We start from the raw sequence: 26,773 nt of genomic DNA on the forward strand, positions 1-26,773 counted from the left end.
GAGCTCAGGTTTGGCCCAACTCAAGGTTAAGATCGAGTTTACCAACCCAAGCCCAAATAGAGCCTGGGATAGGTTTTGGGCTTTGGGCATGTTGAGCTTTTAACTCAAGTCAGATTGGGTCTGATCGGGCTCAGACTAGCTGAGCCCTCAACTCAAGTCCAACCTGAATTTATGTTAAACCTATTTTTTTTTTTTTTTTTACCCAAGCCCAACTTGCAAGTTTGAAAACTCAAACCCAACGTGCATAAAAATTTTGATTGAACCGGATGGCTCTCGGGTTAGACCCACCCAAACTCTGGCTCTAACTCCTGCCTCTTTTAACAAAGCCAACCAAACACAAGTCCTATATCACTCCAATAACGTGCGAAAGACCGAAAACCCAACGAATGAGTACTAACTACTAAGGACTGAAGACTGAAAAGTTGTGCGGAGTTACTGGCAGGCTAGAGCGCCGGCGGTGTGAGATTCTGAAACCCTGACGGAAGGAAGAGTAGCGAGCTTGTTGATGGCATCATCGTCTTTGTCGGATGAGGAGCTGACTCTGACGGTGCGATGGAGTGGGAAGGAATACACGGTGAGAGTCTGTGGAGACGACAGCGTTGGGGAGCTGAAGCGGCGGATCTGTGAACTCACGAAAGTGCTCCCGAAACGCCAGAAGCTCCTTTACCCTAAAGTCGGCCCCAAGCTCGCTGACGATTCCGTTCTTCTCTCCGAACTTCCCCTCAAATCATCTGTAAAGATGACCATGGTCGGGTAAGATGTCTACTTAAACTTATTTACTACCTATCAAGCCACCTTTCTTTTTTACTTCACTGATTCTTGCTGGTTAATCGATCAATTGATTACATTTCTTTTTCTTATTATTGGTGAGTTGGAATGAGCTGAATTCCAGACGTTGTGTTTGTTTATTGGAATGAAAAATTGCATTCTTTGAGCTTTAGTGAGTTTCTTAATCAATTCATCTGAAAAACTGAACAACCTGATTATTGTTGCTTTATGGTGCATTCACTCCCCTGTTTGTTGCGCGGAGATGGACTAATGCAGTGTTTTGGTAGGATTAAGGGGCAAGAGTATGCATAGTCATTGTGACACCTTAACTTTGGCTCATGAATATGTGCAAGTAACACCATATAGGAGAAATTTACAATGTTTGTGCTGTGGTTTTAAATTTCCATTGGAACGTTTTGGTAGAAGCTGAAATTATCCTGCTTGAAATACAAAGTTACAAAAAATGCAAGGTTTTGGTCAAACACTGAGAAGCTTAAGTTATAAGTTGATCGTTCTCTTGCATACATGTGATCTATGTTGTTCATGTATGTTGCTTTTAAACTGAAATACTGAGTCACTGAGAATGTTTTTTCTCATCTTTCCTCATCCTTAGGCTATGCTCGATGGAGAAATAGTGTAGAAAAATGCACAAATGAGAGGAGAGACAATCCCTTCAATAGAACTTTATTCAATCCTAAACCATGAAGGATTGAGAAATCTTGATTTGATTACACTTCATTATGCATGTGAATCTCTATTTCTACGAATTAGGTAAAGCAATCCATTTTTGTCAAACAAACAATCAAACCTAAAAAGAATCTAGAGAGATCTACCTTGTGATTAGTTACGAAGGTCAGTGAAGTGGGGTCAAGAAGGTGAAGCTGTGGGGTGGAATACCAAAGAGGTTCTCTTCTTCAAAATTTGTATATTTTTTTTTTTTGAAGTAGGAAAAGTATTGTATTGCAAAGAAAACCAAATACATCAGCCCATGTACAATGAGAACTTGTACATTGGGAATTTACAAAAAGATCTGAGAGATCAAATAAAGAAAGGTCCAACTCGCAAAAAAGGAAAAAGCTGAACCAATGAAAGCTCTTTGTACACTTAACCAGGAACATAGAAAACATATAACTTTGTTCTTGACTGAACTGAAACTATGTCATTGGAAAGATTGTCAAAAATCCTGCTATTCCTTTCCTTCCAAAGGGCCCAAAGGATAGCAGCTGGAAAAATCTTCCAAAGCAGCTTGTGTCTTACATTCAGACCCTCAAGGGTCAACCCCTGAAGCAGCTGTAGGACTGAAACAGGTGGGCAAGAAGAAACACCAAAGCAGGAAAGAACCATTCCCCAGAGCTGCTGAGAGAAGTTGCAGTGAATAAAAATGTGATTAGAGGTTTCAGGAGCTTCATCGCAGAAAGGACAGCAGAAACTAGGAAGCTGCATCCCTCTTCTGAGCAGCTGATCTGCAGTTAGGCACTTATCAAGTGCTGCAGTCCAACCAGGAAGGCTACTTTTGAAGGAGCGTGGGATTTCCAGATTAAAGTCCAAGGGAAGTCTCCTTCCTCACCAGCCACAAGGTTGTTGTAGAAAGACTTAGAGGAGAAGGTGTGAAAAGCCTCCCAAGCCCGAATTCTTTCATCATCTGACTGTGGGTTGGGCTTGAAACTGTGAATATGACTTGGAAGATTTGCTAGTGGACCTATTTCCCAATCATTAAGATTTCTTCTGAAAGTAGGGCTCCATATAACCTCACCATTCATCAAATCAAAACAGTCTTCCACTACAGCATCTTTATCCCGTGCGATGTCAAAGAGAGAGGGGAAACCTTTCATTTAGAGCTGTGTCCCACACCAGGACCTGAGTCCCACCAGGGAAGATAGAGACAGCATTGCCCCACAAGGTTCATCCCCTTGGGAGAAGACCAGGACCTGAGTCCCACCCTAGATTTATGAGCCCACACTTATCTGCAATGATTCTTCTCCAGAGGTTGTTCCTCTCTTTGCTGAATCTCCGGCACCATTTACCAAGTAGAGCCTTGTTAACAGCTTTAATATTTCTGATTCCTAAACCTCCAGTTCTCCTTGATTTACACACAGATTTCCATCTTACCAAATTAAACTTGAAGCTGTTCTTCCACCCAGCCCATAAGAAGAGCCTCATTTTGCAACACTGGCAGGGATCTGAAATAATGATTGGTAATAAATTGGGAATGAATGAAGACAATAATACACTTAATTAGAGTGAGCTTGCCTCCCTTTAATAAATATTTAGATTTCCACATTGCCAGTTTCCTGTCAAATCTGTCAATAACTGGATCCCAGATCTTCTTAGAGCTGCTTTGGGCTCCCAAGGGAAGACCAAGGTAGGTGGTGGGAAGATTTCAGATAGACAGCCCAAGACGATAGCCATGCTGGGATCAGGAAGAACTTCCTCTATCTTCAACAATTCACTCTTCAAAACTTGTATTTACTTGAGTTAAGACTCTCCTCTCATTCCCATCATTATCAAGGAAATTTGTTGTAGTACATTTATTGTAGTACACATAAAGGATACCATGAGATATTGCATCGAATCTGTGCTATTTTCTATTGGAAAGGCACATGACAATAAATTAAAGATCTTATCAAGGAGTGCCGGAGGGGGGGGAGTTATTGGGATGGGGGCAGGGGTGGTTCTTCTGAATAGAAAGTAAAGGGCTGTTTGAAAAAGATTGATGAACGTTTGCAGATATACAGAAACCTCGTTTATATGGACTGATGTTTTGGGTTGTTCTATTATGCCCGTGGTTCTGTATGACAGGAAGCTTGTATCTATATTAGGAATTGATTGATTATTTGTGTATGCAGTTTGGTTGGTTATTAGTCTGAGTTGGGGGGTAAAAGTTGTATTTCTGCTGTTGTGATCTCTTATTACAACTACTTGTACTCTCTCTGTTTCATTTTTTAATGAAATTTTCTTTTATTGGCAGTGTGACACATGCCAATGTCACAAGTTGGAGTATTTATTTCCAGCTGGACTACTGAAGCTGCTATTGTAATCCAGCTATCAAGTCCAATATGTGATGGTGGACTGGCTGTCCAACTCCAACATGCACACTTCATCCTTATTCCCATCCATCCATGTGCAGCTGCTAGTGTAGCCCAAGTGATCTTTGAAGAAGTATTTAGGTTGCTCAATATGCTCTGATCCATATTCCCCCTTTTTTTATAAATAAATTTCATCCATTTTCATTAGAATCAAAGGATAGCATCTGTTACAAGCATCTGAGTGGGAGGCGTGAGGTGCAGCCTCACTCTTTAACAAAGAAATACAACAGATTTACAAATGGGCCCAGTACATCTGATCCCTAGTTACCCCTTGCTTGGCTAGAGAATCAGCCAGTGCATAGGCCTCCCTTACTACCCATTGTATAGTTAAAATCTTCTGTTGTGTTAGCCATTTGAACATCTTCATTTCATTTCTGTAACACCAAATCACTGAATCTGGGTCTTTTAGCCAACCCACCACCACCTTGGAGTCCCCTTCTATCATCAATTTCTTCACGCCTAATTCTTTTGCAATCTGGATGCCTTCTTGGGCTGCATATAGTTGTGCCTTTAAGAGTCTCCATTTCCCATTGGTCCTGAAAAGATGGCTCTTAAATTTCCTTCATTGTCTCTTACAGCCCCTCCTATGCCAGATGGACCTGGGTTGCCTTGACTGCTCCCATCAAAGTTTAGTTCCAACCAATCTTCAATGGGAGCTGTCCAAACCATCCTTGCCTTAACTGCTCCTATTCACAAGAATGTTTTGGAATGACCGTCTTCAACTTTAGTTCCTCTTACCATCCATAAATAAATGGGCAAGTGAAGGTGGTTAACTAGATAATGGTGTGTTTAGATGTTTAACAAGCTCCAAGCTGAAAGAGTGAGTAAAATGGATTCCAGAGGCTGAATTTTGTTACAAAATAATGTCCATACTTCGACAAAGAAGTAGCTCCATCAGGTTACACACAAATGTCATTTGAAGGAACCTAGGAGTAGCTTCCATAGGTGATAAAATGAGAGAAAGTAGGCTGAAATGGTTTGGTCACATGCATAGAAGATCATTATTGCACCTGTGAGAAGAAGCTATCTGTTGCAAGTTGAAGAGGCTAGAAGGGCTAGGGGCATACTAAAAAGGACATGGGTTGATGTTGTAAGAAATGACATAAATGCCCAAAATTTAACAATGGATATGACACTAAACTAAACAGAACAGAATGGTGAAACAGGATTCATGTAGCTGCCCCATATAATTGGGATAAGGCTTAGATGATAATGATGATGACAAATGTCCATGGAAGCAGTGGACAAAGAATAGAAGCAGTAGACAAAGAATGGAAAGAGAAGAGATTCTTCATGCACTGTTTGAGCATCTCAAAGAATCTCAATCTTGTGTGAGAAGGGTGTACAGTCAAATGAATATGGGTTTTGATTTTGAGTGGGTGAATGGGTTTACTATGGACAATCCAAGGTGCTTCATTGGATTGGCCTGTATTTAACTTCTCAAATGGGTCCCTCATCCATTTGGTCTTCCTCGTTTCATCTCTCAAGAAGCAGATCAGCAGCAAGTTCTCAGCCCAAAGCCCACTGCCAGTAATTTATGAATTAGACAACTCACTGGTGCCCAAACGACAAACAATTTTGGACATACATATTTAAATTCTTAATTCCCCTTATTTACTTACTGCATACACCCTGTAGGACCTTTCTCTTTCCCATCCTTAGTGTAGACTAAATGAGTTCTCTACTTGCTGGAGATTACTACTGTCTGAGAGATTTTTTTTTCTTTATTCTATAAGGCTATTTCAGAAATAGATTTCTCTTTGTGCAGTGCTTGTATAAGATGATAAGAAAAATTCAATCTTGTGTTTGTCTCTGCTGTCTTGTCAAATCTGGATATGTTGTTCTGATGTGTTATATTGAGTTTGTACATATATCTTCAATCTTGCAGTGTCCTAACACTGATTTTCCAGTACTGTTGAAGATGAAATTTTTGTGGATCAAGTGGATGCCCCGGAGATCATTGATGATTTTGAGCTTGGGCAAGAAGAAGTTGTTGACATTAAAGATAATGAAGTCAACAAACAGAAATTGAGGCGACGTATCAGTCAATATAAGGTATATTGTTGTTATCTCATTCCTTATAATTGTAGTCCTATTACATTGATTAAATAATTATGGGCCTATTGTCATTGTGTGTTTAGAATCATATGATGTTATTATTGTTTCTAGTTTACTTGTTGTTATGGTTGTCCATCTGGTGTTTGTATTGAAATTATTTTACTATAATAGATGCATTTTGTATAAGGCTACTCACTGAGTTGGTTAATGTTCTCTTATCAGTCTCCACTGCCCAGGTAGCTTAATAGGAATCAGTGATTTAAAAGGTGTGCCTAGGCAAACAGGTGAGGTGCATTTCAGTGTCTATGCTTCATCTAGGTGGCTAGGCCCAGGCGCAGCCCCTTTAAAGAGGCGTGTGTGCGTCTGGTGTGCATTGCACATCAGCCCAGGCTTCCACTAACACCTTGCTCTTATCCAAAGGAACCGGCAAACATATGATAAATCTTAAAGATTCATGGGAGGTGTTGGAATGTTTTTCTTTATATTTATGATTGTATTCTGCTTAGCTAGGGTCTGTTAGGTCTGGTTAAAATAGCCTTTTTTCCTTTGTTTATGTACTTTGACTACAGCAGAGGCATAAGGGTATTTTCCCTTTTATTTATGGTCGCCCTATGTATAATAACATAAGCTGGCGCTGCCAGACAGATTAGAACTCTCCAAACCTTTCTCTTCTCCTTTCTATCTTCTCTCTCTTTTCTCTTCTTCTTCCTTATTTCTTCTCTTTTCTTCTGCTAATATGGCATCATAGTGGTTCTACTGGGTCTGAGAGCAGATCGAACTAGTTCTTCTTTACCTTGCTGTCTTCTTCAACTGAGATCAGAGAAGTTGACCTACGACTGGTACAAGTTTTTTTTACTTTTTTTTTTCCTTGATCGTGTACCAAGAAAATCCCTATGAAACGAGACTGCTGAGTGCAGTAAGAGGAATTGTGAGGTTCAGACCTCTTTTCTGTGGATCATGTGATCCTGTACCTGAGAATGGGTTACTTGTAGGTCACGAATGACCTGTTTTTACCAAGTTTTGGTGTGACTTCACTGCTTTGTGATCTCTCCTAGTAGTTGGTGTGTTTAGGTGATTTGGAAAATTGGTGGACTGGGACTGTAAAACTTGTGCAGTGCTGAAATCAACCTGAATTTTTTTTAAGAGAATTGGAGCTGGTCTGTGTTCAGATTGTATCCAGACCAGAGTGTGTGCATGTGAACTGCATCTATAGTGTGTTTTCTTGGACCTTTTTGGGTATTAGGAGGGATCTTAATGTGTGTTGAAACTGAAAAGTGTTCTTGAATCATGTCCTCTGAGAATTCTGCAACCTCTGGGATTTCAGGAGGTCAAAACGGAATGGGATGGATATGAGTTTTCCCATGGCTGTAATTCCCTTTGATGGACTAAACTACCTTGAATGGTTTAGGGGAATTAAACTTTACATTACTGCTAGGGGGAAAATAGGGTATATCAATGGTAAAGTTAAGGAACCAAAGTCTGGAAGTGCTGAACATGACAGGTGGGACCAAGAAAATAGTATGGTGATGTCATGGCTCTTGGTTTTCATGCTGCCACAAGTAAAGAAGACATTTATGTGGGCTGAAACAAATTGTAAAATATGGGAACTCCATGGTAAGCCTAAATGGCTCAGGAATTGAGTAAGAAATTAGCATCTGATCAGAGTAAGAAGCCAATCCAACAGAGTTGGAAGAAATATAACTTAGCAAATGTGGCATCTCAAGAGATTATCCCATGGTACCCCAGGAGCAACACTCTGGTTCTGACCCGAAGGAAGAAATTATCAACTCCTTTCGTGACAACTTGGAATTATATGGTAGGACACTTCGCCAAATGGATTATGACCCTACTCCTACTTCCTTTGCGTCTACATCTGGTAACACTGCCACTGCTTTCCATGTGTCATTTCATACATTTGATTCTCCTTAGATAATTGACTTTGGAGCCCCAAATCACATGACTGGTAAGTCAATTTTATTCCAAGCATATAACGTCCTCTCTGGGAGAGATAAGATGAGACTAGCTGATGGATTATTCTCCACCATAGCCGGTCAAGGAACCATCTCCCTTCCGTTCGGTCTTACCCTCTCTAATGTGTTGCATGTTCCTAAATTACCTATTAATTTACTTTTCATTAGCAGTATTACTCACTCATTGAATTGTTCAGTGACCTTCTTTCCTTCTTCATGTGTGTTTTAGGATTTGGCATCGAGAAAGACGATTGGTAGAGGAAACATGGTGGATGGTCTCTACATGTTGGAGAATAAAGCCGGTCTTGTGGCTACAGAGTCCTTAAATTCATCTAGTGAGAGTCATGCCTACTTATGGCATAGTCGTCTTGGTCATCTTTCGTTTGAGTCTATAAAACTTATGTTTCTTGAGTTATTTAAGTCTTTGTTAGTTAGTGAGTTACAGTGTCAGACATGTCAATTGAGCAAACATTGTAAAAATTTGTTTCCTTTAAGAAATAAATGATCTGAATTTCCGTTTCATATTGTCTATTCTAATATTTGGGGCCCTGTTACTCTACCTTTTGAGACTGGATGGAAGTATTTCATTACTTTGATTGATGACTACTCTAGATATACATGGGTTTATCCTATGCGATCTAGATATGAAGTGCCAATGATTGTGAAAGATTTTCAACGCATGATTTTTATTCAATTCCAAATTGAGATTCATATTTTCCAGTTGGACAACGCAAAGGAGTACTTCCATAGTGATCTCACGGAGTTCTTTGCTTCATGTGGATCTCTTCGTCGGAGATCTTATGCTAGGACACCCCAGCAAAATGGTGTCATTGAAAGGAAAAATCATCTTCTCGAAGTAGCTCGTGGTTTATTACTCTATGTAAATGTTTTAAAAACGCTTTTGGATGAATGTTGTTATGTCTGTTGCATATCTCATCAATCGTATGCCATCTCAGTTACTAAGGTATAAGTCCCCACATCAACTTTTGTTTCTTATGGCTCCTCTATCCCTTATTCCAATTCGTGTCTTTGGGTGTCATTGCTTTGTTCATGATTTGTCCCCTTCTCGCGGTAAGCTCGATCCTCGTGCCATTCCTTGTGCTTTTCTTGGTTACCCTTTTTTCTCAAAGGGGTTATTGTTGCTATGACCCTGCCTCACCCAAGTACTATGTCTCTATGGGTGTATCCTTCTTTGAGAGTCAACCTTTTTTCTTGGTTTCTCCCTAGGGGGAGAGTAGGGTTAAGGAGGAAAAAAACACCCAAACTCAGACTCAATTACCTCTTCTTCCTGATCCTCCTCCATTTCATGTCTTCCTACACCGCCATAAGGGACAACATAGTCAAGAGCCGTGGAACCTGAAACTATGCAAACAATATCATCAAACTTTCTAGAGGCAGATCCTCCTCATCAGCCAGGTACACTTGTTCCCGTTGATATGCCTGAACCTCTTGGTATTGATTCCCCTGTTATTAATGATCTTGGTGTTCCTATTGCTAAGAGAAAGGGTGTTCAATCTTGTATTACTAATCATCCCATCTCTCACTTTCTGCTTTATGATCATATTTCACCTTCATATTGTGTGTTCCTTTCCTCCATTGATAGTGTTTCTGTTCCTAAGAATGTGATAGAAGCTTTATCCAAACCTAAATGGACAGATGCAATGGAGGAAGAATTTAATGCCTTACACAAAAATGGCACCTGGGAGTTGGTAGATTATTTTGAAGGAAAGGAATCGGTGGGATGCAAGTAGGTGTTCACAGTGAAGCATAGGGCTGATGGTACGATAGAAAAGTACAAAACCAGATTGGTGGCCAAAGAGTTTACACAAGTATATGGAGTAGACTATGTAGAGACCTTTGCTCTAGTAGCCAAGATGAATTCTATCAGAATCCTCTTTTCATTGGCAGCCAATCTTGATTGGGAACTTCACAAATTGGATATTAAAAATGCATTCTTTAATGGTGACCTAGAGGAGGTGTACATGACTCAACCTCTAGGCTTTTGTGCCAAAGGTAGTTAGCAGAAGGTGTGTAGGTTAAAAAAATCATTATATGGGTTGAAACAATCACCTCGAGCCTGGTTTAGTAAGTTTCACTTAGCTATACACCAAATGGGGTTCAAACAATGCCAATCAGATCATACTCTGTTTGTGAAGAAAGGTGAAGGGAAAATTGCAATTTTAATTTTGTATGTTGATGACGTAGTGGTTACAGGAGATTGGAAGACTAAAATACATAAGTTGAAGAAATTCTTAGACTCTCAATTCGAGGTAAAAGATCTAGGTTTGTTATGTTATTTCCATAGTTTTCAAGGCGCCAAGGCGAGGCTAGGCGACTGGGGGGCGCCTAGGCGATGAATTTTTTTATGTTAAAAAATAGATCCTAGGGTAGTTCCCTAGGTACCATAACCATATTTCTTTAATAATTATTCATGGTTTTTGTAAGAAAAGTATAAATTTCATATTGAAGTATAGAAAATCAACATATTCATGAGAAGAAAAGGAAGAAAGAAAATAAAATTCAAAAAATATAGGGACTGAACCCTTAGTTTTGTTATAGGAAAAGAAGAAAATAAAAAGTATTGGTAGTAGAAGAAGAAGAAGAAGAAGGTATGGAAGAGGAAAATGTGCTGATTAGATAAAATTTTTAGTTCTTCCTTACTTATTGGTTCAGATTTTTAAGTCTTCGAGGGTTCAATACAGCATTTTTAATGTTTTGTTGATTAAACCCTAATAAATAAGGAAATAATAAAAAGAAATTAGTATATAAACACACAAAATGATTATTTTAGTTTAATAATGTCTATTTTATAATTATAGTAGGAAGTAGAAAACTGTTAGGCGATTGGGCGAGGCAAGCTTCAAAGGGTGCCTTGTCGCCTTGACAACTATGGTTATTTCCTTGGGATTGAAGCCGCCTGCTATCAAAATGGCATCTTTAGTTCCTGAAGGAAATATGTACTAGATCTATTAGAGGATACAAGCAAGTTGGTAGTGAAGCCAATTGATTCATCCATTGGGCCTAACCATTAGTTGGGAGACAGTCAAGGGGAGTTTTTGAAAGATGTGAAGAAGTTCCAGAGAATTATAGGGAGACTCTTATACTCGTCTATGACCAGGCCTGATATTGCCTATGTAGTGGGTGTCCTTAATCAGTTCATGCATAATCCTAGGACAACTCACTTTGAAGCTACAGAAAGGATCCTTAGATACCTCAAGAAGTTCCCAGGAGCTGGTTTGCTATTCCAGAAATATGGGCATTTGGAGGTTGAAGTGTATACAAATGCTGATTGGGTAGGGGCAGTTGCTGATAGAAAGTCTACTAGTGGGTATTGTATCTTTGTGGGAGGAAACTTAGTCACCTGGAGAAGTAAGAAGTGAAGTGTGGTGGCTAGGTCCAGTGCTGAAGCGGAATACAAAGCTATGCCTCATGGAGTTGCTGAAGTCATGCGGCCTGTTAGGTGAACTGGGTTTTGTAGTTAACAAACCTATGTCACTCTATTGTGACAATAAAACTGCTATCAACATTGCTGCTAACCCAACCCTCCATGGTAGAACAAAACATATTGAAGTGGACAAGCATTTTATTAGAGAAAAACTTGTGAGTGGAGTGTGCACTCCATATGTCAGTTCAGAAGAACAACTTGCAAACATCTTCACCAAGGGCCTTCATCATGTACGGCATAGTAATTTTTGTGACAAGTTGGGCACGATTGACATCTATGTCCCAACTTGAGGAGTGTTGGAATGTTTTCCTTTACATTTATGATTGTATTCTGCTTAGTTAGGGCCTGTTTGGTCTGGTTAAATGGCATTTTTTCCTTTGTTTATGTACTTTGACTATGTAGAGAACACTAATGTGGGCCCCACAGCTGTGGTCCCACTCTGTCTGTAGGGTAGAATGTACCTAGTCTTCCTAGGCTTAGCTGCTATTATTCTAGTTGTTGTTGTTATTCTAGTTACTTATTTTTCAGTTTTACATTATTATGTGTTATGTAAATACCAAGGGCATATGTGTCCTTTCATGTAACTAGCATAATCTATAAATATTAAATAGAAGTGGCGGCAGTAGAATGATTGAGACTCTGTCCTTCCTCCCAAAGTTTGTGTTCTACTGCTCTCTCACTACTCTTTCTCCTCTTCCCTCTATACTTTCTCTCCTCTCCAAACCTGAAATTTATTAGTGCTCAAGACTGATAGCAGTCTTCGACAACTACATGGTATTAGAGCCAAGTTAGGGTTTCTCATGTGAGTCTAGTACCAGTCGACCACATGAGAATCTCCTAGGACTAGAAGCTGAAAAGGTGGAGTTCGCAGACTGATTCTTGGAGATCACTAGAAGGGCTAGCAGCTGTTGAAGGCTTGTCACGGTTGCAGAGTGTTGGTGGTCAGGAAGGATCAGAGAAGACTAGGGTTCGGGTAACCTTGGAAGGCAGCGAACACTTTTTCCTTGTAAGTTCTTTATTTTCTAAGAGAAGTTCTATCAGAGAAGATAGATTGGACCTATTTGGAGAGGGCAGCCGAACCATTCTAGGGTTTTCTCCCTTCGATTCTCTAGGGTTTTACAGCAAACCCTATTGTTGGGCCGAACTTCCTTAGCTTTGTTTCTCTCTGCTCTAGGGTTAGAAAGTGAACCTTGCGATCTACATGGAGCTGTCCCCAAGTTTGTTGTTAGCATTGATCAGATTCTAGGGTTTCATATTAACCCTACTGCAAGTCTATCTATACGGTGCTGATTGGATTGTGCAACTGAACTGTGCACTTTAAGGACTGGTTAAAACCCTAATTCTGCCAAGCATATCAGACTTACTTCCAAGCTTTTTTCAGAGTCTTTTGGGGTTTTCGAACTCTCTTAAGGGGTGGGAACCCTACGGACAGCTGCTGTTGTGCTTGCTAGTTGGTTTCAGATCAGAGTTATCCCAGTTTTGTGCACATACACTGTGAATACAGATCGGTTCTGCACTGTTTTTGATTGTGATTGGTAGTCCAAGTGCTGTTTTTGAGACTTGATCGAGATGGAGCTTAAAAATCAGACAGAAGAAAGCTTTGGGAACATCAGTTATGGTGGTGTTTCTGAGATGTGTGGTCAGATTACAACTGTAAAGTTTGATGGATCAAATTATTTGGAATGGGCCCAATCAACCGTGATGGCTATTGGGGGAAGAGGTAAATTAGGGTACCTCTTGGGAGATGTGAAAGAACCCCCCAAGGGAGACCCTACATATACTAAGTGGATCCAAGAAAACTACTTGGTTATGACATGGCTGTGTAATTCTATGCAGCCTCATATTAGCCGCAATTACTTGTGGGCAAAGACAACTAAGGAGATATGGGATGTGATGAAAGAAACTTATTCCCAACCCCTTAATGTTGCCAGAGCATATGAATTGAAATGTGAAGTGAAAAATCTTAAACAAGGAGAGAAACCGGTTTCAGTATATTTCTCTACTTTGCAGTCCTTGTGGCGTGAAATTGATCACTTAGAGACTCTTGAGTGGGAGGGTTCCAAAGATGCACAGATATATAGAAAACAGGTCGACACAAACCGGATGTTTGAGTTTCTGGCGGACCTAAATTCAGAGTATGATATTGTGCGGCAACAGATTTTGACTAGAGATAGTGTGACTCTCTCTCAGGCATACTCATTCATCACAGTGAAGAAACCAAAAAGAAAGTTATGATGCAACCTCAACCCCTCACACCAGCCTTTGTAGCGGTCACACCCAAATCAGGAGATGATTCAGAGAAGGACAAGAGGAAGGAAGACAAGAAGGATGTGGTATGTGAACATTGTAAGAAACCCAAACATACAAAAGAAACATGTTGGAAACTGCATCCTCACTTGGTTCCTGCGAAGTTGAGAAGCAAGAAGGGCACTGCTTATGTGGCCATGAACACTGATTCAGCATCCTCATCTGGCACAAGAGGAGCACCTTTAGAGACCTTAAATGCAGTTCAGGCTGCCCTAATACAGTTAGAAAAGGAAGTTGGAAATTCAGCTCAGCCAACACAATCACCATCAACTCCTGCCACATCTTCCTTTGCACATTTAGGTACTCGAGCTTCAGCCTACCATGCCTCAGCTCCAAGTACTATTGAACTTTGTTGGGTAATAGATTTAGGTGCATCCGACCACATGACTAGCTTGCCTTCACTGTTTACCACTTACCATTTGTCTTCTGGTAGGGATAAAGTATCTATTGTTGATGGCTCCCTGGTTCCTATTTCTGGGAAGGGTGACATCGAGTTATCAAATACTATCTCCCTGTCATCTGTTTTTCATGTTCCTAAGCTTGACACTAACCTTCTTTCAATCTTTAATATTACCAAGCATATGAACTGCTCAGTAACCTTCTTCCCTGACCGATGTGTTTTTCAGGACTTGGAGACAAAGAAGGTGATTGGGACTGGCCGTGAGACGAATGGGATCTATCTGCTCGGGGAGAGGTTCCGTCAGGAAGAGTCAGTAGAGAAGATGTCTTTTGTTTCTTAGAGTGTGAGTCCGGTTATGCTTTGGCATAAGCGATTAGGTCATTTGTCTTTTCGATCTCTAAAGAGTCTGTTTCCAGTTTTATTTGAGTCTATTGAGTTGTTTCAGTTGTAGTGTGAAAGTTGTGAGTTTGCTAAGCATTGTAGAAAGCCTTATTTATTGAGCAATAAAAGGAGTAATAATTTTTTTGATATTGTGCATACTGATGTTTGGGGGCCTTATCACATTCCTTCCATGGGTGGGTACAAATATTTCTCGTTATTTGTTGATGACCATACCCGTTTTTCTTGGGTTTATCTCATGCATTCACAAGATGAGGTACCTGCCCTGACCCAAAACTTTCACCAAATGATCCTAACCCAATTTGATGTCAAGATCAAAGTTCTCAGATCTGATAACGCAAAGAAATACTTGCTAAACCATTAACATCTTACCTTCTCAACCATGGGGTTATCCACCAGAGCTTTTGCCCTCATACACCTCAGCATAATGGAGTTGTAGAAAGGAAGAATAGGCACATCTTGGAAGTGGCTAGAAGTCTCATGTTTACTTCCAATGTTCCTATTCGCTTCTGGGGTGATGCTATCCTCATGGCAGTATATCTTATTAATCGGGTCCTTTCCCGGGTCCTTGATATGAGATCTCCTTTTTCCCTTCTGTACCCAAGTGAGGAGTTGTTTTCTATTCCCCTCAAAACATTCGGTTGTACCTACTTTGTTCAGCTTCTCGGACCCCATCACTCCAAGTTCGAACCCAAGGCCTCCAAATGCATCTTCCTTGGTTATGCACAAACTCAAAAGGGTTATTGTTGCTATGATCCTATCTCAGGGAGGAAGTTTGTCTCCATGGATGTCACTTTCTTTGAGGAGATACCCTATTATCCTCGGGTTTCTCCTCAGGGGGAGAGTAGTGAGAGTGGGGGTTTGAGTCTTTGTCTTCAGGGGGAGAGCAGTGAGAGTGGGGCAGTTCCTTTACCTATTCCATTGGGTGATGAGAGCTGCAATGGTGAGGGTGGTCAGAGGGATCAGGAGTTGAGGGAAAGCTGCAATGGTGAGAGTGGTCAGGGGAATCAGGAGTTGAGGGTCTATCACAGGCGATGCAGGCAGGTTGATCCCGATCATCAGCAGTCTAGGCCAGCTCCAATCTCATCTGCAGCTCCAAGTCCAGGTATTACAGTTCTAGGGCCCACAGAGACTTCCTCTATTGTTGCCATTTCACCTCCTACAGATGACCTTGACCTTCCGATTACCGTCCGTAAAGGGAAACGACATTGTACCACATCTATAGCCCATTGTATCTCCCAGTTTTTATCCTATGATCGCCTATCTCCTACCTACAGGTCCTACCTTAGTTCGATTTCCAATGTCCATACTCCAAGAACAGTGCAAGAAGCCCTATCTGTCCCGGAATGGAAAGATGCAATGCAGGTTGAGATGGATGCCCTGTTGAAAAATAACACCTGGGAGGTAGTTGATCTGCCCAAAGGAAAGAAACCAGTTGGATGCAGATGAGTATTTACGGTGAAGCATAATGCAGATGGATCTATTGAGAGGTATAAGGCTCGGTTAGTTGCAAAAGGGTTCATACGGACTCGTGGCATAGATTACTTGGAGACCTTTGCCCCGGTAGCCAAGATGACTACCATTCGGGTCCTATTATCCCTTGTAGCAAGTCACACTTGTCCTTCATACCAAATGGACGTGAAAAATGCTTTTCTGAATGGAGACCTGCAGGAAGAGGTTTACATGAGTTTGCCTCTTGGATTTTATGATGCAGAAACAGGTAAGAAGGTCTGCCGGCTCAACGAGGCTTTGTATGGTTTGAAGCAGTCACCTAGGGCTTGGTTCGATAGATTCAGACTAGCCCTTGTGAAGTTTGGTTACATACAGGCCTAGTCAGTTCATACTCTATTCATCAAGAGGGCAGAGTCCTTGACACTATTGGCAGTATATGTTGATGATATTGTGGTGACAGGGAATGATAGCCATGAGATTGAGTCCCTTAAACAGCTCCTTCATCAAGAATTTGAGGGGAAAGACCTTGGTGTACTCTGGTATTTTTTGGATTATTGGGGTTGCTAGATCCAAACAAGGGATCTTTATCTCTTAGAGGAAATTTGTCCTGGACCTGTTGGCAGAAACTGGAAAGTTAGGTGTCAAGCTTGCAGATACACCCATTGAACAGAACCACAGGATTAGTGCTGAGAGTGGGGAGCTTTTTGAAGACAAGGTTATGTTCCAGCGATTGGTAGGAAAGCTCCTATATCTCTGCCTCACTCGGCCAGATATTGCTTATGCTGTTAGTGTTGTCAGCCAGTACATGCATTCTCCTAGAACCACACACATCTTCTTGCGGCAAAAAGAATTTTAGCCTACTTGAAGAGATGCCTGGGTAGGGGTATACTGTTCAAGAACAATAACCACATGAAGGTGGAGGTCTATACGGATGCCTATTGGGCTGGGAGTGTTGATGACAGAAGGTCTACCTTAGGATATTGTGCCCTTGTGGGAGGTAACCTTGTCTCTTGGAGAAGAAAGAAACGAAGTGTTGTCTCCCGGTCTAGTGCTGAAGCAGAATACAGGTCCATGGCCAATGGAGTGGTTGAAATCCTATGGCTAAGATCTCTACTTGAGGAGTTGGGCATTGAGTATGAGAAGCCCCTGATGTTGTATTGTGATAATCAAGCAACTATTAACACATCACATAATTCGGTGTAGCATGACAGAACCAAACACATTGAGGTTGATCGACATTTTGTACGAGAGAGGGTCTCATCTCAAGAAGTTTGCGTCCCTTACATCACATCCAGTATGCAACTAGCAGATATCCTCACTAAAGCCATATCAAGAAAGAAGCTAGAGGCGGATCTATCCAAGCTGGGAATGATAAACATTTACTCCCAACTTGAGGGGGAGTGTAGAGAACACTGATGTGGGCCCCACAGCTGTGGTCCCACTCTGTCCGTAGGGTAGAATGTACCTAGTCTTCCTAGGGTTAGCTGCTGTTATTCTAGTTGTTACTTATTTTTCAGTTTTACATTATTATGTGTTATGTAAATACCAAGGGCAGATGTGTCCTTTCATGTAACTAGTATAATCTATAAATATTAAATAGAAGTGGCGGTGGCAGAATGGTTGAGATTCTGTCCTTCGTCCCAAAGTTTGTGTTCTACTGCTCTCTCGCTACTCTTTCTCCTCTTCCCTCTATACCTTCTCTCCTCTCCAAACCTGAAATTTATTAGTGCTCAAGACTGATAGCAGTCTTGGACAACTACAAACTACAGCAGGGGCATAGGGGTCTTTTTGTTGCCCTATATATAATAACATAAGCTGGCGCTGCCTGACCGATTAGAACTCTCCAAACCTTTCTCGTCTCTTCTCCCTTCTCTCTTCTCTTCTCTTCTTCCTTATTTCTTCTCTTTTCTTCTGTTAATAGAAGGCATTACAAAAAAAAAAAAAAGAATCATATTCTATGGTAACCTACAATACTTGGATACCTGCACATGCCTGGCAAGCTTGTGTCAGACATGATAATGACACCAAATACTACATGAATACTTGCAGAACACACTTTATTCTAACATAATCATTTCTAAAATGTATAATTTGTCTATTTACATGTTAGATGTTCAGTTAGCAAGATATAACTATTGAGAAATGATATTTTTTAGCTAAAATTAAAAAAAAGCAGGAACATTTAAGCATGATATCAGCACATCAAATGAGATAGTTGTAATTCTTGTCCTGGATCTGAGGAATTGGAGATTCATTCATGTGTCCCGTATCTGGTCTTTGGTGGGCATCTTAGATGGTAATAATTTTGTAGTCTGTTTTATGTGCTTACCATGCAATGCAAGCTTTTACACTCTTGAAATAATTTTTAGGTTGTGTTAAGAAAGTTTATCCAAAATTTCATGGGTGGTTAGTCTAAGTTCCAAGTTTTGGTTACTTTGGGGGAGTTATCCATAGTTGATATCTTAGCAATTTGGCCTTCCAAGCAAATACTTGCATTTTCTCGTTATAAACACACTTAATCTTGGACAAGGTAATGGATATGTAATATTTCCCATGACCACTGTCTACTTCACACAAAAGCTTTCTCACCATTTGTTGATATGGAGGGGTGTGCTAAAGGGTTGACCTTCTCATTGAAAAAATGCTGAGACTAGTTGATTGATGCCAAGTTGACATTTTTTGTCCAATCTATGGATCGTCCAAACACCTTTTGCAGAAATTCTACATGTTGTACTTGCTGCAACTCCTATATACTCCTGATTTTTAACTATATACTGGAGATATAAATGGAAACTACTTTGCCAAAGCATATTTATGGTAATGCCACTGTAAGGCTTGCCTATGAAATCTAGACACCCCTGTCAGTTTTGGTGTTAGCGTTGTTCTCTGACATCCCCCCTCCCCCTATGCAGAGGTTGTCTTCACCCTCTTTTTTTTAAGCAGAGTATTTGGTCAAATAGGAAATAGGTCCAACCATTACTGGGATATGTTACAAAACTTGCCAGATTTGAGCCTGTACATGTAAATCTTGGGTCAGGTTAAATCTGATCTAAAGTTCAGAAAACCTGTTAGATAACCCCTTGCTCAAAGATTCTTTTTGCAGAGTATTTGGTCAAATAGGAAATAGGTCCATCAACCATTACTGGGATATCAAAACTTGCCAGATTTGAGCCTGTACATGTAAATCTTGGGTCAGGTTAAATCTGATCTAAAGTTCTGAAAATCTGTTAGATACAATCCCTTGCTCAAAGATTTAAAGTTTTGGAAAATTCTGTCTTCAGGAAATTCCGGACTTGTTCTTAAGTATTTTGGAGTCTTCGGGAAATTCTGTCTGCTTGAGAAACAATGATGAGATGTTTGAATGGCGATATTTCCTCCAATGAGAGATTCAGCGAAAGATGACTGGTCCTACTCACATTTGTTGTTTGCTTCGAATGGGCCTAGAGAGAACCATTTCTCGAAAGAGGGTGAAGGGTGTATTCTGACGGCATAGAAGTAGCTCAGGTTGGAATCGATGGAGGACAGGTACCTTTCAGCAGAACCAATGCAGCAGGAGAGGGTTAGACAGAGGAAAGGATGTTAAAAGATATCAAATGGGGTTTCCCCAAAGGGATGCCAGAGGAAACCATCAGAAATGGGGGTGGTGGCCTTTGGGTGGTTCCTGTGCAATCAAGGCAAATCTCCAACACTTTTTTATTTTTATTTTTATTATTTTTTTTCTGGAGGCAGAGAAGGAAGGCGTTATGGAGATGAGTTTCTTGCAAGGTTGTTTGGTGGGTTGCTTTGATAAGGCTGGCTTAGATGGGGATGAAATTAGTTAGTGGGCAATTGAAACTTGGCATTTTTGTGTTGGGGTGGGTGTGAGGAAATTCAACGATAAGTGGTGGTTGTTCATCCTTGCATCACCAGTGGAGGTAGCCAAGGTCTTAATTATTGGAGCTAGAAACATTAAAGGGGCCCTGCTTCATCTTGAGCCTTGGTCAGAAAGATGTGAAATCTGGACTAAAGTAAACAATACTCCTTGATATATCTAGGTTAGAGTGTATGACCTTCCTCTCCATCTATGGAGTTCTTAGATTGTGTAGAAAATAGGAGATGTATGTAAAGGCTTCTTGGAAGTAGATGAGTCAGATGACTTCTGTTGGTCTATAGAGTGTGTTTGTATAAAGGTGAACTAGATAGAGTTCCTTCCCCAACGGTGAATATAGTGGATGGGGATGCCTTATACGTAGTTACAATTTAGTTAGAGATCAAAATGGAGAAACAAGCAATCCCCCATGACTTTAGGGAAGCAACACTAGCGGATAAGGAGATTGTTCTTAGAAGATTGGTAGGATGGTCAATCGATGAGGTTAAGAAGAAAATGGAGAAAGAAGCATCACATTAGGTTGAAATGCAAGAAGCTCTGAAAGGTAAAGATTTCGGTCAAATTGCAGTTACCGGAGAGGAAGGAGGCTGGTGTATGTTGAGCAGGGAGAGGAAAGGGAGACGTGGTGATTCCAAAGACACACTATCAAATCCCAAAACGACCAAAATACCAAGGGAAGTTTTGAATTTTAAAATAGAGAGCTTGGCCCTTTTTGAATTTTGAATGAGAAATCTCTTGAAGGGGCGGATGAAATTTTCATTAATAAGCTGGTTGTGGCACTTTTGGGTTTGGTTAAGAACCCTTTGCTGGACCTGAGTAACAGACCCAATGCTGAGCTTTCTCACCAAGGGGGTTTGCTTGGGCAAGCCCATTTGGAAGGGGAGGTGGGCCTAGGTTTTGGTTCCCAAACAAGAAAGCTAGGACCAATAAGAATTGGTGAAAACAGGGCTGACTATCCTTTTCTCCTATCCAAGGGAAAGAAAAGGAGGTCACAAGAGGAGGATCGTTGTCGTTGTGTAGCTACAACCTGCCTTCTTTTATTTTTTATTTTTTGATGAATGAAGAAATTTATTAATTCAGAAAATAACACCACTGAAGAGGCACGAGCTGTTACCTCTTCAGAAAAGTATTACATCAAAGTAAAACAGAATTAACCATAAATAAAATTATAAAGCAGCCCAAAATAACTGCTTCCTTGTAGCCCCCTGCTTATCTAACCCATCCGCTAAGGTGTTTGCTGATCTTCCCACCCAAAGAGAGGTAACAGTCATATTTCTTGTAAGCCAGTTTACTTTCCTTGATAAATCTCTGTGTTGCCACATAGCTGAAGCTGGGTCTTTCAACCATCCCACAACAATTTGAGAGTCTCCAACTACCAAGTGCTGAACTCCTAATTGTTCTGCAATCTGAATACCTTGTACCGCCGCTAAAATCTCAGCTCTAATAGAATTTCCTATTCCCATGGGGCCTGAAAACAAGGCTAATATGTTCCTCTCTGTGTCTCTCAGCACCCCTCCTATCCCCGATGGGCTTGGGTTTCCTTGGCTTCTGCCATCGAAGTTCAGCTTTACCCATCCTTCAGGCGGAGGGGTCCACACTACAGATTCCCCGTCCTTCCTTGTATGGCTGTTAGCCACCGCTATCCAGTTTCTCCAAATATCATCAAAGGAAAAGGTATGAAAGAAGTCCAAAGTTCTCAACCAGTGGATGGCCCTAGTCAAGATACAATCCTCAACAGCCTGAATGCTTCTTTCTTTTTCCTTGAATATCCTTGCATTCCTTTCTTCCCAAATTGTCCACAATTCGGCTGCTCTAGTACATCTTCACAATAATTTTCCATTTTTTTGTAGGCCACACCAACCTGCCTTCTTGTGGGGTAGAGAGTTCAAAAAGCTGTGATAAGGTGGGGGAGGAAACACTGGTGGAGGAGAGATCACCAGCCAAAGTTATCCTGTCTACTCAATAGGAGGATTCAATTCTGACTAAGGAGCAAAACAGGCTTCTAGAGTTTGTGGAGACCACTCCATCGATGACGATAAAGGAGATAGACTTGCAGAGGGCGATTGTGATAGTTGAATCAGAAGAGATGGAAGGCAATTAACTGTTTCCTAGGTAGGAAGACAAGTTGAATTACAGATTGAAGTGAACTTGGAACCACTAGCCATGGTTTACCAAAGTAGCAGGGTCAAGAAGGGCAGGCAAGGGAAAATAATCTTTGACATGTCCATCTGAAACGTGTTCAAGATAATGTGGTGTCCTCTTGGGTAATGTCCAACATATTTTTCAAGGTGCCAAGGTGAGGCTAGGTGACAGGGAGGTGCCTTGCTGCCTAATCACCTAGGCGATGGGTTTTTTTAAGTAAAAAGCACATGTCCTAGGGTAGTTCCCTAGGTTCCATAACCATCTTTCCTTAATAACTATCCATAATTTTCATAAGAAAATTAAAAACTTCATGTTTAAGTCTAGAAAGTCAACATATTTATGATAAGAAAAAGAAGAAAGAAAAGAAAATTCAAAAATATAGGGGCTGAACCCCTATTTTTGTTATAGGAAAAGAAGAAAAGAAAAGGTGGAAGAAGAACAACTATGATGTCCAAGTTGCTCAGTTTCACAGAATTTTTGGCAGTAATATAGGGTTTGGAAGAAGAAATGAAGGCTTTACTGGTTTCTCTGGAGAATTGAAAAAGGTACAGAACAGGAGACAGAAAAGGAACTTTTGAGGATAACTTGAGGGTTGAATGAGAGGGATGGTAGTGTGGGAAGGAAAAGTAGATGGCTCATCGTTAATTATGGAGGGAATCAAAGTGTTTCCTGGAACATAAGAAGACCAGGATCGGGAAGAAGGCAAATAGTAGCCAGGGGATTTCATCAAAGAGAAGAGATCAGATATCGTAATGTTGTAGGGAACTAAATTGCACAAAGTGGATTTCCCAATGATAAGAAGCATCTGGGGCTTTCAGCTGTGACTAGCTTTATATTCTAGCAGTAAACACAACAGGGGGTGTAGCGTTTGTTTGGAATAGTTCCACTTTCAAGTTATTGGACAAGCAAGTAGCAGTTTTCTCCATTACGACGAAACTTCATTGGTAGCAAACGGACTTGGCCATTTTGGTGTACATAGTTTATGGACCTACTAGTACCTCACCTAGGTCCCGAGCAGAACACTTTAAAGAGGCATGCACTTGGTGTGCCAAGGCAGGCGCCTTTTTGAAAATTTTTTCTGCATTTTTTCTGTTTTTTAATACTTAAGATTTTGTAACTCTAAGTGTCTTTTAAGAATATTGTTGATTAGGATGAATGAAAGATGTTTGCTAATGCTGGTCATTCAGTCATCCTAATAAAAGATATTTTTTAAAAGACACTTAAAGTTATAAAAGTTTTTTCTTTTTTTTTTTAAATAGGGATTAAGAATTTAAGACCTGGTATGGACTTATTTGGGCTTGCCTTGAGGAATGCATGGTCCTTGAGCTTAAGGGTGTTCATTTGTATAGAAGCTCTTGTACAGTGAACACTATTATACCTTTTTCCTTTTGATTAATACAATTTTACTTTACCTCTTTAAGAAAAGAGGCTAGATCCTTTAGTTGTTATGTTTTGTTTTTGAAAATTTGGAATTTCAGTAAAAAAGGTTTAATAAGTATTGATTTTATTTATATTATTTGAAAATTTGTGATTATATTTATAGTATTGATTGTACATTATTTTAATAATATATCCACAATTTTGGGAAAAATGAATTGCCAAAATCCTTGAATATTGAAATTTTGGTTAAAATATATCTGCCTAACATTTTTATATTTCATGTTGGTAGCTATATCCAAAATTGAATTATGTGGAAATTTCAAGAACATTTAAAACTTGCAATTTCCATCCCTAATTTGCTGAGACATTATTTTGGCTTCCATAGGAGGAATACCTGCAACTAAATAACAAACAAGGACCTTAATCATGCCCATGAAACTTTAAAGAGCAGAATTCTATAATTAATGGACACATAGCACTTGAAAAACAGCTTACATTTGAGATTGTATGAGAACTCTGAGTCCTGTTCAAAATTTCAAATGAAAAGACTGTTGAAAGTGGAAAATACTTGAGACTTTCAAACTATCCCTAGATCTTCATCAATCTTTATCAAGTACATTAATCCGAGAAGAGAATGCTGACAGATAAGGGAAGTGATTGTCCAATCCTTATCTTTTATCTACTTCTTTAGTATTATACTATTTTCTTCACCTTTCTTTATTTTCTCCTTGCTTTCCCTTATATTTTTCTCTGTCAACTGATCTCCTGAGAGCCTCTTCCAAGAGGGTCTGAAAACCCTGTTCTTCATGTCAATCCCAAACCCAAAAATGTTGGAAGTTAGCTCTTTTGGTGTCAAAATGTATGATTAAGAAAATAAAATAGGAAAATACGGGGAGAAATTGGTGGAAAGCATTTCTATCATTCTTAGTTTTGTTAATTAGTTTGATCTATTGTGTCTGGTGTGTACCTATCTTCATGTGCTCTTTATTTTTTATTTAAATCTGAATTTAATCTCCATTTTCTTGATAGATCCTGATTTGTTATTTCTTGTTTATCTCAAGAAGACAATATCTTATAAGAAGAGGTGATCTTATTTTTTGTGCAGACTGTAGAGAGATACCAGAGGGTGTAATGTTTAACCTCAATGGCAAAATTAATTTTTTTCTAGACTTTGGGTCTTCATTCTTATGTGTCTCAATTTTTATTTTATTCTATTTATTATTTGATCATGAAGAGTTGGCTATTTTCTTGAGTTGTCATTCTTTTATTGGGCTGTTAGTAAAACTGAAATTTTGTTGTAGCAGTGAAGCAAGACTCCTTAAAGAAATGTAACTTTCTTCCTCAAATAATGTGTTGTGTCACAAGAAGGGTCATCTTTTTTTCATTAGAACCTTACTTGTAGCAGCACTGCAAGTGCTGCCATCATCACTACAAGCCATCACTACCTACAAGCACAGTTCAGAAACATCACAGTATTTTTTTTACTATTAGTGCAAATGAAGCCTCAAATGAACACAATCATGGCACAAGATAAATAATACACCACATGATACTTAACATGTTATGAATAGGAGGATGTAGAGCAAATGGATAATATTTGATGCTACCTAGGCATGGCTTTGTCATACTTTGCCTATATTTGACCATTGGATGTGTCCCTGACAGATTGAACTTTTCAATCCATGCCGGAAGGATAAGAAACTGCTTGTTCTGGATATTGATTATACTCTGTTTGATCATCGGTCAACAGCAGAGAATCCACTTGAGCTTATGCGGCCTTGTAAGTGGTTGTTTGGTGGCAATAGTTAGCTTCTTTTCTTTTGTTCGTTCCCCTAATATTTATTTATGATGTGTGTCATTGTGTGCAGATCTTCATGAGTTTCTCTCTGCTGTTTATGCAGAATATGATATCATCATATGGTCTGCCACCAGGTCAGGTTCCTGCCATAATTCTTTGAGAGGGTGTGTCATTGGAGGCATAGCTCTGTCCTAGATTCAAATTTATGTAATAAGGACTATGCTATGTTTGGTTTTCTGATTTTGTGTTGTTATAGAATGCATTTATTGCATATTTCAGCAGTTTCTTTTCTGTAGATTCTCTTATTTGGCATAGGAGCTTATCTATAGGTGGTATTGATGAATTTTGGATCCTCTAGACCATTAACCACATAACATGCTCTGGTTTTTCTTGTAAAAGGGGACAAATACAATTTTGATTGGGGTATTCTTGTATAACCCCCCCAAGGCCACAACCTGTGTATTTAGACATCTACCAATTTTGCGAAGCAATAGAGTATGTTACTTTGCAAGGGTGACCAAGTATATGTCTGATCTCTCTTGTTGGGGATAGGACCTCCATTATACAAACATGCCATGAGTATAGTTAGTTTCCTCATTATATACGGATTATTATTGCACAAGGCGTTGTAGATCTGAATGCATGAATACCTATGTGTATGTTCCCCAGCATGAAGTGGGTTGAATTGAAGATGGGACAGCTGGGGGTACTGAACAATCCCAACTACAAAATAACGGCTCTGCTGGATCACATGGCCATGATTACAGTGAAGTCAGATTCTCATGGGGTCTTTGATTGCAAGCCACTTGGTCTTATCTGGGCTCAATTTCCAGAGGTAAGTTGCAAGACATATCTGGTGGGTCCTCATTTGTTTCTTTATGATTAACATACTACTAGGTTATCTTTTTACCTCATCTGCAGTTTTACAATTCAAAAAACAGTCAGTCCTCATTTGTTTCTTTATAATTAACATACTACTAATTATCTTTTTACCTCATCTGCAGTTTTACAATTCAAAAAACACTATTATGTTTGATGACGTCCGGAGGAATTTTGTGATGAACCCACAGAACGGGCTGACAATCAGGCCTTTTAGGAAAGCCCATTCGAACCGCGACAGTGATCAGGAACTGGTGAAGCTCACACAGTATTTGCTTGCCATAGCTGAGCTCAGTGACATAAGCATACTTGATCACCGGAATTGGGAGTCGTACACTGAAAGTACCAAGAGGCGCAGGCACTCGTGAATCTAGACATTGATCCAACAACATCCCTCTCAGTGTGCTTTTATGTTATTTTATAGTTCTCTTATTATGAGTTCGATTTACTTAAGAAATATAAACTTCCTCTATTAACACATAAATTCTCCAGGGAAATGAAGTTAGGAATGATTCTGAAGATAATTTGGGGAGGGGACGGGATAGACCTGAAAAATCTATGGCTTCTGAGAAGGCGTAAAATCAACCACAGGGTAGTAAAACCATATTTAGAGACGTGCATGAATCAAGCAGTTCCAAACCATCCAACATGTATCAGACCCCAAAAAGTTGCCACCCTAGTCAAACTCCTGGCCGCAGTGATAGAGCTTATTGTGTCTGCAGAAAGTCCTTAAGCTTATTATTCTTTGAGCTTATTTTATGAGTCGTTTATTTTTGGGTAGCAAGTCTTTCCCCTGTTGTCTTTTGAGCTTCTCGAAAGAC

At 39.9% G+C, this 26,773-nt stretch overlaps 1 protein-coding gene across 1 annotated transcript; it reads left to right on the forward strand.

The window, feature by feature from the left end:
• Positions 1–256: 256 nt before the first annotated feature.
• LOC148852616 (ubiquitin family protein) lies at positions 257–26,476 on the forward strand. Its single transcript, XM_088945144.1, has 6 exons — positions 257–753; positions 5,765–5,909; positions 24,941–25,055; positions 25,144–25,207; positions 25,743–25,908; positions 26,078–26,476. Exons 1-6 carry the CDS (start codon positions 506–508, stop codon positions 26,318–26,320), a joined length of 981 nt encoding a protein of 326 aa, XP_088801270.1. The 5' UTR covers positions 257–505; the 3' UTR covers positions 26,321–26,476.
• The last annotated feature ends 297 nt before the right edge of the window (positions 26,477–26,773 follow it).

Source organism: Nelumbo lutea, chromosome 5 (genome assembly GCF_056320005.1).
Source record: "Nelumbo lutea isolate HS-2025 chromosome 5, American lotus-T2T, whole genome shotgun sequence".
NCBI classification, from domain to species: Eukaryota; Viridiplantae; Streptophyta; class Magnoliopsida; order Proteales; family Nelumbonaceae; genus Nelumbo; species Nelumbo lutea.